At 42.4% G+C, this 13,590-nt stretch overlaps 1 protein-coding gene across 1 annotated transcript; it reads right to left on the bottom strand.

Moving 5' to 3' along the window:
• Nucleotides 1-133: 133 nt before the first annotated feature.
• Nucleotides 134-12,670, bottom strand: htr1fa (5-hydroxytryptamine (serotonin) receptor 1Fa). Its single transcript, XM_040202289.2, has 3 exons — nt 12,500-12,670; nt 2,913-3,026; nt 134-2,559 (listed from the first exon to the last, which is right to left on the bottom strand). The coding sequence occupies exon 3, from the start codon at nt 2,556-2,558 to the stop codon at nt 1,350-1,352; it is 1,209 nt and encodes a 402-aa protein (XP_040058223.1). The 5' UTR covers nt 2,559; nt 2,913-3,026; nt 12,500-12,670; the 3' UTR covers nt 134-1,349.
• Nucleotides 12,671-13,590: the final 920 nt, after the last annotated feature.

The following is a 13,590-nucleotide window of genomic DNA, read 5'->3' as shown; positions in this document are numbered from 1 at the left end:
ATACTATCAATGTTCATTTTTTTTAACATAGCTTGTCATTAATGGTACTCCTGCTATCATTCTCTCCATGCACACACTCATAAAGGAGAAATGAATCAGTAACTCAGAAAAGATCAGTGGGACGTCATATAAATGTGGGCAGTTTATTATTGATTATTGAAACAGTGAGATACCAAGACAGAAGCATTATACAAATACTCGTTTTACTGTAAGATGTACAGTATGTGCATGTATGACACACTTTGTCTTTCTGGCATACAGCACACCCTCGCACATGACTCATCTACAATATTTCCATCAACATATCGTGTACCCTCTTGGAGGCTGTAAAGAAGTAGTAGCTTTATTCCAAGTACTTGAGTGGGCTTCAAGTAATGAGTATTTTTGCACTGGTGATTCTCAAATTCATTGACCTAATGGTGGCAACGGCGTGTGAGTCATATGGGGGGTTTCATTGCTCCTCAAATAACTTAAAGGAGCATACAGGTTGTGTAAAACATGACTTAAAGTAGTACCTTAAACCCTGTCAAAAAGTAATGGCAGTTTAGACAGTTTCCATATTTATATTGGTCACCAAGTATTTTTCTTTTAAAATTCAGAATGTGTAATTAAAAGGTATGATTTGGTCTTTTGTCATAAAACATTTTATTCACATTCAAGGCATTCTTAGCTGTTAATCCTAAACATTTAAAACATTTACAGTAGATTAAATTCAGCACTGTGAAATGTATGAAAGGCAGTCAATAACCTTTTCCACGTTTGAATTGTCGAATGGATCCGGCCGGTATCACTTCCGTTACCTGACAGAAAACTTGAACAATCTACAAATATATAAATATATAATTTATATTTTTTTTAGGGTCACATTCAACAACAATTTCTGTTAACAATCACCGCGTCACTCACCCTCTATAACAGCAGGAGCCACAGGAAATCACAATTTAGTATGCTTGGGTATTTTTTACACGTTAGCCAGCAGCTTGGTACATGAGAGATGGGAGGTCATTAAATGGAAAAGCCTTAATGGTCAGCTACCTCCAGGCCTTTTAATAGGGCTGATCAGTAACGTTCAGAGCCCGGCCCTCGAAAAGGTCAGCGATGGCCTGTTATCTGAAAAACCAGCATGTCAGTGTCCTTTCAAACACGCCAATGAGCATTGACAGAATCACAGGCTGAAAGCTCGTTGCTCTGCTGGTGCTGTTCGGCCTGTTGGAGCATCTGAGGATGATGGTCAGTCATTATTGTCTCTCAGGCACACAGTCATTATTCAGTCAGTAGGCCACAGCCTTTACTCTCGCCCCTCTTGGTTCCATGTGCAGATGGGTTGCTGCGCAGGAATGCCAGTGCCATCAGAGGTAGTGACTGCACCTAACGAGTCTTTGGAAAGCTTTTTTGAAGTCTTCATTAAAGATGGTGTAGATGAGGGGGTTGATCAGCGAGTTGAGGTAGCCCAACCATGTCAGAAAGTCAGCCATCTCCATCGAAGTACTGCAAGAACCGCAGGTGTTGGCAATCACTTCCTTGACGAAAAAGGGCAACCAACAGACAACGAAAGCCCCTATTATCAACCCCAACGTTGATGCAGCTTTTCGCTCCCGCGAGCCGGAGATCCGCGGCCCTTGGGAAAACTGACTCCTACGTGACTCATTGCGCGATTCCGTACGTGACTCCTTCCGGCGCGACTTGCTCTGGAACGCCTTCACCGATGCACGCACCCGTTCACGTGGAGGCTCCTCCGTGGAGGGTTCAGAGAAGGACTTTTCTCTCGGACTTACGGGCTCCGGGCTTGGAGGTCCGCCGTCGTCGGCGCCTTCTCCAGCAGGGTAGGATGAAGGGATCATGCTCCCATTGGTCATGCACGAGTGACGGCTTGCCCGGCTGGCTTCCCTGCGCATGTAAAGGGTCTGAGCAGCCCGGTAGATTTTGTAGTAGAGGATGAGGATGAGCATCAGGGGGATGTAGAACGCTCCGAGGGTTGAGTACAAGGTGAAGGCCATGTGATGGTGCATCATGATGCACTGGTCTTCCTGCTCTGAATCCCCGCTGTAGTGCCGCCAGATTAGAGGAGGGAGTGAGATGAGGATGGACAAGAGCCACACGACCGCCACCATGGCGCCAGCCCTGGCCCCGGTGCGTTTGCGGGAGTACTCCACCGCGTCCGTGATGGCCCGGTAACGGTCGATGGCGATCGCGGCAAGGTGCAGAATGGAGCACGTGCAACAGGTGATGTCCACGCTCAACCAAATGGTACACACCACCTGGCCCATGAGCCAGGTCTGTTTCTGGATGTACATTATACTGAAGGGCATGACCAGCACGGCCACCAGCAGGTCAGTCACGGCCAGCGAGCAGATGAGGTAGTTGGCTGGGTGGTGCAGCTTGCGGGTGACTGCGATAGCGGTGATCACCAGGCAGTTGAAGAATGTAGTCAGGATAGCCAGTGCAGACAGGGTCATGGTGAGCAGGATCTTACTCGGAGGGAGTTTCGTGGTGTCCAGGGAGTCGTTGACACTGCAGTTTGTGGCAAACACCCCCTCAGTGCAATTGGGGAAATCCATTCTGCAGGCGGAATAGAGAGGGAGATGTGCGTTAGACACACAGGAGATTAGGGAAATTACATTTTCAAAAAAAGGCTATTTAGGAGACAAATCATTTGGAGTTAATTAATTCTTTTTTTACTGCTGTGTATATTAATTTGCTGGCCATAATCTGGCATGCAATTAAATCCGTCAGTCAGCATGTTAGAGAATTGTACTATTATTCCAACAGCAACCGCCAATGATTTAACTTTCTGCACTTCATACATAAACATGGAGAGTTGGATGAAATTCAAGTTTCTATTTAAATTTGCTTGAAAGGTAACGGACATTAAGAACTGTGTTCAAAGGCCACATCCAGCAATCCCCTCCTACCTGTCCAGGCTCTGACGTGCTGCACCCAGTCTGTCAGTGTGCAGCCGACCGTTTCCTCGGCTCTGTCCTGCCTCCTCGCTCTGCCATCACATCACTTCTGCCACTCTTAAACACCTGGGCGAGAGAGGAAACAAAAGAGAGCTGGTGAAGACGGTACGACGGAAAAGTAACGAAACAGCCAGGGTGCGCGTGCACATACACAGCAACCGCAGTGAATGGCTTCTTAGGAACAAATGTTTGCGGGTCCGCTAGTTTGAAAAATATATTGATTTACCAACAGTCGCTTTGATTAAATCAATGTGCTCTGTATGACTGTCACCGCCGCGCTCCTTCACCCTTCGCCTCGCACGGTACCCCGAAGACACAACTAGAAACCGTCGCCGTAGCAACAAGTAGTACAGTATTTTTACTTAGTGTTGCGGTGGAGCAAAGGCAGCCAAACTCTGACTCCCGGGTCTCTATCGAGGCAGCTGAAATTGTTTTATCAAAATATTGTGCGAATTAAACAGTGTAGACGTGAGGAGGTAGTGCAGAGGAATTTGCTGAGTATTGTTTTTATTAATTCAAGGTGTGGGCACTGTCATCCCTCGGCCCCCTTTGCTTGGTGGGATGGTGTTACTGTACAGAATTATACAGATTATAAAGCATACAGACATGAGGAACCTTTCAATTATTGAAGAGCCAAATAGCACCATCGCTAGAAGTTTTCTTTAAACTTCTCTAAAATAAATGAATACCTACTTAGTATTTTTCTTGCACACACAACTTGTCCGCTTTTAACAGGGCCAGAGGTAGTTTTGATAACAGCAGCTGCGGCCAGTAAGCAAATGTTTTCTAATAGATTGTCAAGGTCAGTTTCACCAACATCTGTGATAAAGCCCTTTGCTGAGAAGGAACAGTACATCACGCTGCCTTGGCACAAATTAAAATGGTTTCAAAGCTCTTCTAGTGAAATTGCCTTGCTGTGGCATATTTGTTTCTTCAGTCTATAAAGACAATAAAATTGTGTAAATGATAAATACTGCTCACTGTGTCGCTGCACTGAAGTGCTCTCAGCTGTGTATCTGAAAATATTTTTTTTATTTGTGCACCAACGTATATTTAGACATAAACAGTGTCATAGTTGGCGTGTCTATGAGGGCGTACGTCTGAGCATGCACATACGTGTGCGTGGATTAACAGCGGGACTTTACAGTGTCAGTGTTTATGTGCACAATAGAAAATCATCTGCTTTTGTCTCTGTTCAAGGCCATCTGAAGATAAGCTCCAGTGAGTCTGCTCGCTGCTTCACTCAAACCAAACACAGTTCCCCTGCAGGAATTCCGCATACAGAGAAAACTGCTCAATTCACTTACTGACAAATCATTCGATGATGCTTCAAATCATAATTATTTAATTATATTTTTCTAATTAGTTTTTACAGTACATATTAATGACCTATGCATTATTTAGAATGAGACGAGATATAAGAACCAGCCCATCCTGATACTGTTCAGTGACATTTTGGCTGTGTAACTGCAGATAACAGCAGATTTATCAAATAACTGTATGTAAAACAGAACCTCTAGAACCATTTATTTATTTTCTTAGTATGTTGGACATACAAGGAATGTGTCTCGTATCTGACAATCAGACAATAATTTACAATTAAATGTACAATAGAATATAAAATAATAAAAAATAAAGTGCACAGGCAGCAACAATAACTATACTTTACACAAGCGTGTGAAGGTGTTAAGTGTATTTGAAAGTGTCAAGTGTAAATAGAGTCGGTCAGTTGTGGACCCGACTGCAGATGGGAAGAAACGGTTATGCTGGCGTGAGGTCTTCGTCCGGATGCACCCCGGCCTCCTGCCGGATGGAAGGGACACACACAGTCTCTGTCTGGCGTGAGAGGGTTTCGGCTACGATCCTTCTTACTCCCTTCAGGTGTAAACTGCCTTTCATACATGATCACTTTCAGATAAGACCTGTTTGTTATGTAGCTGTGATACCAAGCTGCAGACTAATCATTTGGTGATGAACGGATTCAGGTTGCGCAGTTAACAAGGAGAATGACGAGGCAAAGGTAGGTGGAAAATATTCCCTCACTCCAATTTCCAGAGGTTTTAGTCCCCAAAGCGAATAACGTTCCTCTGACATCACGTCACATGGAGAACGATCTCTGAAACACAAACGGTTTGGACCAGGCAGACTTCTGGCTGCCAAGTGTTTTATTGTGCAGGAGGAGAGTTGTGAAACGGTGACGGACAGATTTGGAAAGATGACTAGCTGCAGCATCCCAAGATGGCACAACATCATTCATTTAACAGTCTGTCTCTTTATCTCTTGTCATCTGCTTTATTAATTATTTTGGTGGTGGAGATTATTGAAGCTGGCAAGAAGTTTTACCATCAAGGGAACAAGAGATCCCTCTAAAAAAAAATGAAAAACAGTTTTTATTTTTAAAGTTAAAATAAATGGCATACATTAGGGAAGGTAAAGAGGGATTCATAAAAAAAAAAGAAATAGTAACCACCATTTGGGATCAAAATGACTTGAATTAACTGTATATGTGCTAACCGCATACTCGTGCCTGCCTTTCACAAAAGGGTTGATATCATTCATTCCAATTACCCTGAATGGGCTCAACTGCTGCCATGTCCACTTTGCAGCAGTCACTGTTCTCACTCATTGAACTGTGTTAAGTGAATCACGTCATGCATGTCACAGCTGGTGTTTCACTGCACAAGATAGAAGTAGCTGATTAAACGCTCACCAGATCCAAATGGGTACATGTTTTATTGTGTTGTGTACAGTGAATACTCACAGGGGCAATAATTGGTCACATAAAGACTTGCTGTTGCAAGTGTCTGAGTTGTGTAAACCACCTTTAATTGCTTTAGATGATATTCAGGCTGCAGATATTTGTATTTACCACCACTTGTTGCAATATCTTGAATGATATAGTTCTAAGACACACCATTGCATGAACTTGAATGCTACTGTTTGAACTAATCCTTTTGATTTTGTGGTGAATTATGTAAATATGTGTTATTTAACTGCAATGAGTCTTAAAATCATAATCATCATCGTTGTATGTGCACTGGAGGTTACATGTCGGAGCATATATGATCTGAGGTCACAAAATCATGCTTGTCTTGGACTTACATACCAGTGAGAAAAATAACTAACAAAGTCAAAGTCAAAGTGTCAAAGTCTGATACATTCAGGCCGTTTTTGGATTAGACGCTGTTCTCTGCTCACCTTGTCCTGTTTTTTGCCCTAGTGTTCCTGAATCCCCACCTGCCTGCTTGCTCGCCGATGTCATTACCCCCACCAGACTCAACCCGGCCCTGTGCACCTTTTCTGTGTGAATAAATCAGTTATTTTCCGGAAACCCTCACCCGTGACTCCTGTGTGCTGCGCTCGAGTCCGGGTTCATTTACCTGGTCGTAACATGAAAGATGCATCTGGGAAGTTGGTCACGTGTGATAAAGCTTGTGTGCAGAAACTTCAATCAAGTTTTTATAAATGGATGGAAAAGAACATCAATGGAGGAGCTAGAATGCTGGAAGGTTGAGAGACGTCTGATTCAATATTTTGAGCTTATATCAAATTAATTTGTCCTCTAAAGTTGACACGCTGTGTCAAAACACTTGTATGACTAAATCACTATACAACTTTGTACTGGTGACCGACTTCTATCATTGAGTAACACATAAATAAGTCTTTTTAAATCTTTAAGATAATACCGTAACACCATATTTTTTAAACCACATTTAAAAAAATGATTATTACAATAAACAGTGTACAGCAAACAGTTAATTGCTACTGGTACCTGTCATCAACTGTTTCTTCTGGACTCCATGAAGGCATTCGTTTTCTGCCGAGGAATACTTTGTGGTTCCATTTTAAATTATTCACAAGTGCAATTGTGTTAAGTTCAAATGTGTGCTGTAAAGTGTGTGCAGCACAAACGCCATCAGCAGTTACGAACATTATAAAAGAGTAGAAACTAATTGTTAGAGATAGCCGCCGACATTTTGTTACCAAGTTGCCAACCGGCATGGGTAATACATTAATATTAAAATATTAGTCAAATAGTTACTGCAAAAACCAATGTTAGTTTAAAATGTATATTAAAATAAATTTAAAAAATTTTTTGCAAACATGTACAGTGTACAGCAGTCAGTCACATGAATATGTATATGAACTCAATCATATGGAAATTTAAAGAAATTTGTATGAACATGATAAGCATTTTTCTCCATTTAAAAATGTCCTATGCATTATGTGAGAAGGAATTAACGTAAACACCAAGATAACCAGTGCACTCCATGCACGCTCTGCCAATATTCACTTAATTTCCACATGAGTTTCCTTATAATGAGGGCACCTTAGTGTAAATGGACTGGGTCGAGGCAATTAAGCAAATAGCTAAACTGATGGGCGTCCACGTAAAAAGATAAACATAATTCATGCGGAAATACAGTTCAAATGACTTTTAATGGCAGGTCCTCTTTTCTCTCACTAATGCCACCTCCATCAAGCAAACCTGAGGACGACGAGGAAGATGGTGGGACTTTGTTTCTTTTATTGAAACGGTTGGTGTTCAGCAGCATATTCTGATGTCTTAAAAGCGAGCTTGAATATGCAAACAGCATCGACATCAACAACATACCTTTGGTATTACGGCTGGTGTTCACTACAGCGTATATTTGCTTCGAAACAGACCCATATTTAGTAAGTCTCCTTACGGTTTTCTGATGCAGATCAAGGTTGTACAGTTCTGGCACACTCCGGTAATAAATGTTTCAATTAGAGGGATGTTGGGAAATGTACGAATGCCGGATAGAAACTGGGAAATAATAAATAAAACAAGCAGATTTTTGGCACGCTCTGTGGGTCATTGTTCAAGGTGGGTCTATGAGAGGAGTTAGTGCGCATGTGTTTTGGCCATACAGCGTGTATTAACAAACATGTTCATGGTAATGAATGATGGACCCCTCTTGAAACGCCAAAGACGTTTCTGATTTATTTTCTGATATGCTGCTAACGTGAGCTGTGTGTTTTCCACTGTGAGATTAAAACCTGCAAGGTGAGAGAAAATGCCTTTGAGTGCAGCAGCGTGCAGCTTTATGATTTCAATTTGCTTGAGAGTAACATAGCTGCAGGGGTTGAATATATTATAAATTACCAATTGAATTATGTTATCAGGTGTAAAGACCAACAGATTTCAAAGGTAATCTTCTCTGCAGGTCTATTAGCCTCTACTCAGCTTACCACTGCTAGCTGATAATACACAATGAAAATGAAACGCTAGGCCGGTACGGGGGCAAATTCCTTACACCACATTACACACCAACAGATGCAAGATGTAGCCTACATATGTGTTTATTTGTACTTCCATAATTGTTGCGAGGAGTGTTGATAACTGACTTTAAAAAGGGCACCTAAAAGCTGCTTTTTTAAAACTGAATTGCAATGATATTACATTGGTCTGGAAATACTTCTCTAATATCATTCTATCAAGTCTAGTTTATTCACAAACTAAAAAACAATTAGTTTACTAAAATCTTGGAATTTCTGTTTGGGATCGAGTAGATTTGAAAATCAAAGGATTTGTTTCCAGATCACTTGTTCTGCATGTACAAGGGATACAATTTGGTAGAAAACTAAACCGAAAACTGTTTGGGGAACGAAACAAGTATTCTCAGCCCAATTTGAATCACACAAACAAAACATTATTCACCCTACCGAACATGCATATTGTGCTTTTAGGTCATACGTGTGCAGTGCAACTAATACACAAAATAAGCTGCGGTGATCCTCTCGTAAGAAAATCCACAGTGATCACAATCACATAAACGCAGGACACACAAATACTCACACACGCATTATCCTGCCTGCATTTACAGCCCTCCCACACGCAGAGTTTAGAAAGTGACTGGAATCAGTTGCCGAGGTCACCGCGAGTCCTCATGGGATGAGTAATGGACAAATGCTGCACAAGCCAGGCCATTGTTATTTCAACACTTCATTTGTGTTGATCCTATTACAAAACTAGTTCACTTAAAAGCCTGTCGGCAGAATAAATGACGTACCGTACACTGCCCTGCAGCACTATACTCTGACAAACTTTGCCATCCCAGCAGCTCTGAGGATGGTGATGTTGCTTGGTCACTCTGTCTGCCCTTCAAATGCCGTAGAAAAGTGCATCCAAAAGCCCCTTTCTGCTTGGTTTGGTTGTGGTGGTGATCCATGTTTTAATGAGGCATCTGAACTTGCCAGATTTGAGAGCAGTTGCAGGGTAACTTGTAGGGATACGATCCACAGACGATCCCAAAAATGCTTCAAAAATGTTAATTTGTGGTGGCTTCCAACAAGCATATAGTAACCTTTGCTGACCTGAAGTGGAGAACCCAAATCTAGATGTTAACTGACCAATCTTACTCATAACTTTAATGTTACTGGATTTAATAAAAGAGGGAAAAGTCTTGTCTTTAACTAGACAAATAAAAAAACACAGCATCAGTCATTTGAGCAAATCCTTTTTTACTATGTGACAAAGTGACAAAAGTGTCCGTATCATTATGACGAGGACAAGGGAGAAGTTTGAGGATGTAAGGAGGCACTTTGTAAAATGAAGTCCCCTAACGTTGCAAAAATAACTCAACTCAAAGCACGAGCTTTCTACAACAGAAACATAAACATGGTCCTCTACCAGATTAAATCATTTTCTTGGGAAGACAGCACTTACAGGATGGATGTGATGCCCGCAAGTCCATCAATATGGAGTGGTCCAAAACGGGACAGAAGGGATGGACGGACGGGTAATAATAACACAATGGGTTTCTTCAAGATGCATTTTCTATGTCAAACTCCACCACCGTCGACCCCGCAGCCTTTAGGCGCCGCTAGTGGGGCTTTGAGGCTTTTACTCTTCCATTAGGAGTCAATTAACTTTTGTGGACTTGAACCATTCCATTAGATGAAGCGCCTCCAGGTTTTTCAAAGTTAGTGGGTTGTTCGCCATCACCAAGTCAGGTACTCTATAATCCCAGAATTCCTTTCTGCTGGCAGGGCAGCCAAAGGCCAATGAGTGCTGTCTCCACCTCCACCTGCTTCTGATGGTGCTGCCGCAATACAATAACAAGAAGCCCTGTGAAGGAACCGGTGCGTGTGACTTCTCAAATGCCTTCAAGCTTCCCTGCGTCCAGATGGAGGTGCTCCCCTCTGACATTACGGTGAAAACCTGTACATCAGATATCTGTCTGACATTACAGTGAAAACCTGTACGTCAGATATCTGTCTGCCCGGGCTTTGTTAGCCAGGGAGACACAGCCAGACCGCAGGAGCTCACTTAAAAGCTCCATAAGGCAAGAAAAAGGTAAAAAAAAAAAAATCTCGTCAATCTAATTTACGTGGCAGGACCGTCAGTGCATTTTCAGCCCAGTGCAGAAGCCGGCTGCTTTTTTCCTAATGAAATTATATTATGAGGCAAAGACAGCTCTGTCCCGGAGAAGGACAAACTGATATATAAGAGTGAATGTCAGCCAGGGAACACCCAAAGAACAGAAGACCCTCTATTTTGATCTAGACTGAATTCTTTGAAAACATCAGTAGAGCAAAAGCAAGAAGGTAACAGTGGTTTAAAAACACTGTAAGCCTAATTGAAAATCCTCAGCTGGATAGTTTGTCCAACCCGTCATGCAGTCATGCTCAGATATTCTGAACCTTTTAGATCAATTAACCTTCACTTCACCACTTAGATCCACAAGGTTAGAAACATAACACATTTACCCAAGCACCTCACTCCCGCACAACATAAATAGAGGGTAAACCCTCATTTTAAATCACTAAATCACCCTTGTCCTCTACACATTTGAATTGGCGGCTACAGTCTTTTGTTTGCCAGTAAGAGGTTGTAAGTCGTATGGTCAATGTTAGTGAAATATTCCCTTCTCAGGACTTCTCAAATTCAGTTTTTTCATTTCTCACTTTGGTGCTCCTTGATGTGCAGATATTTAAGTAATACAGAATTTAAATGAATCTCTCGGAAACTCTTGTTTTTTCTTAGAAATGCACTCTGGGAGAATTAGAGGAGTGGGAAACATGAAGTGTTTCTTTTGTTTCGTTTTTTTTTCACTTCTTGATAAACTGTGTTTCATTCTCAATTTGTTAGTTTAAGAGAAACTCAAATTTTTCAAATAGTATAAGTGAAATTAGCTGCTTGCAGAAGCAAGCGAGAGCCTAAAGAAGGAAAGATTACACGGAAACGAATTACGGTCCACTTGGTAGGGTGCTACAGGATGAGCTGAATCATTGCTCCTCGGGGGCCTTATATCATCAGGAGCCACTATGTGTCCTTGGTTTGCCCCGGCTACCTACCACTAGTGTCCATTAATGTCATTCCACGATAACCCTCCCACTGTAATTAAGTAGCAGGAGCAAATGCGTCCCCTGGGCCAAAAAGAGCACAGTGCGGAGCCCATCTCCAATATTTTAAGGCATTAAATGAAAGGCTCCTTATATTATGTCCTCAGCTACAACCAACATGTAACTATATCGTAGATATACATTTGTATCTTGGACAAATATACTTGTAATTATCCAATACCACTGAGCAATATGGGATGGTGTTTCCTTTCTGTATTGAGGTATCGGGTCATGGTGGTGAAGGGGTGAGTGGCGTGTTAAACTATCGTATAAAAAACTGTTCTCATCCCTTCACAGAACCGCAATTCCTTCTTTCCTGGCAATGTAGGAGTAGGAGACTGCCAATCGCTCACCCCTGTGATCCCCTCACTGTCTCAGGCGGACTGAATCTCGCACGAACGCTGCAATGCACAAAAAAAAAAAACAACCTTTGAAACGGCTCCCCGCTCCCCCTTTCTCATAAGATCTCTACAGAAAACAGCATCCTTCTTGATCAAACTTCATATACGGTTGTGGGTTTGATCTTCCATGGTTGGTCCAAGAGACCTCCCCAAGTGGGATCCGCCGCCGGTCAAAGAACTGCATAATTGCAGCAAACAAGGTTCCGAGGCGGGTCCTGTGTCCTTTAATAAAGTCAAAGTCGAAGTTCATTTCGATCAGATGCAGCATGCCGGACAAACACACATTCCGACGCTGCACAGGGAGAGTCTTTGCTTTCAGTCTCACCCTCCAGAAGAGGAATCTCCCATCGTTACTCCCTCTCGGTGAGCCAGGTCTACTGTCAAAATCCTGAACAAATCAGCCTCTTACAACAGCTGAATGAGGTTTTCTGTATTGCATGCAGAGTGTAGTCCACGGGAGGAAAACACGTTAACAGATTGTCTATCTTTATTTATGAAGATATATTGATAGATAGGATCATGGAGAGATCTCTGACTTTATCTCATGACATGCATTAAAGTAACGTTAGTTTTGCTCAGCACCAAAGGTGGAGGCAAAGTAGGTGCTCTGTTGGATAAATGCAGAGATGCAACGTTGACGAAGGGAGGATTGGAATGGCAAAGAGGGAAACTGCATCAATTAAAGCTGTGCTCTGATTACTTCCCAATTGTAGGTGGAATGAATTCACAAACTGTCCGTCAGAAGATGTGCAAGTATGAACTTACCCGGCTTCCATTGCAGAGGATACGTGACTGGAGGAAGCAGGCGGTGGGCGAGCGGCATTGCATTCCCAGTTAATGTCCATTAACGCCTCGGCGACGTTCACGCCGACACCCGTTCGCCGTGTCGACTGAGAGGAGCGCGCGCAGCCGGGAGCGCGCAGGCGGGAGCGCGCAGCTAGCCCGTGGACAGAGCTCAGGGAGGTGCGTCAGTGAGGAGTAGGAGGAGGTGGGAAGACAAGATAAGAGTAATAACAGCCCTCTAGAAAAAAAAGGGGGGCTAATAAGGAGGCGTTTTCTCCAGAAGGTCGATGCGACATGTTGAGTTTTATTCTTATAAAATAGACCCAAAGTTGCACAGTGTCAGTGGGACCATCTTTATTGTTCTTTAAACCTAATTTAGGATCCCATCAGAGGATATTTGCTGCAAAGATCTGTAAATAGAGACTATATAGCAGTTTAATAACACAGACAAATATTATCATATTCTTTGATCGAAGTTTTTTTAATTAATCGTTGGAAAAAAAAGTCATTTTCCAAAAGATAATGCTGCTCTGTTGTAAATGTATTTACACATGAAAAGTATCTAGGATTTCTCCCTCAGCATGCTGACACATTTCAATCCATACAATTTAAACCAATTTTCCTTAATGTGTTACCATGGTGAGAGGAATCACTCTGGAGCTTTACCAACTCAGTCCAGACAGGATCTGTGGACCTGAACACCCTCGTTTAATGCAAATGTGTAGTAGGTCTGGTGGTATGCAGGTCGGTTTGATAGATGTGTTAAACATACAAATGAAATGTCCTAAAGCAGAGGCTTTATAGTGGATTTATAGCAAAAGTACACAATGTCCTCAATGTGCACCTTGCTCACTTTAACAAGTTAGTTCACAGTATCACTGGAGGAGAGTGTGAAAACTGTGCGGGTTTTATGCAGAGGCAACACAAAGGTTCATCAAAGAGTTTCCCGCTTCACGTGATTTGGGTTCTTTTAGGGGTCTGGAGGAAGGTCGTGATTATGGACTGTTTATAAGATTTGCTGGCTCCCTTTTTTCCCAGTTGGAGGTGTAGTGTTGCATTTTCCATCAATCTCT

This window comes from Gasterosteus aculeatus, chromosome 16 (assembly GCF_964276395.1).
Source record: "Gasterosteus aculeatus chromosome 16, fGasAcu3.hap1.1, whole genome shotgun sequence".
Taxonomy (NCBI): Eukaryota; Metazoa; Chordata; class Actinopteri; order Perciformes; family Gasterosteidae; genus Gasterosteus; species Gasterosteus aculeatus.
The sequence above is the reverse complement of the archived record's forward strand: the minus strand, read 5'-3'. Positions and strand labels throughout refer to the sequence as shown.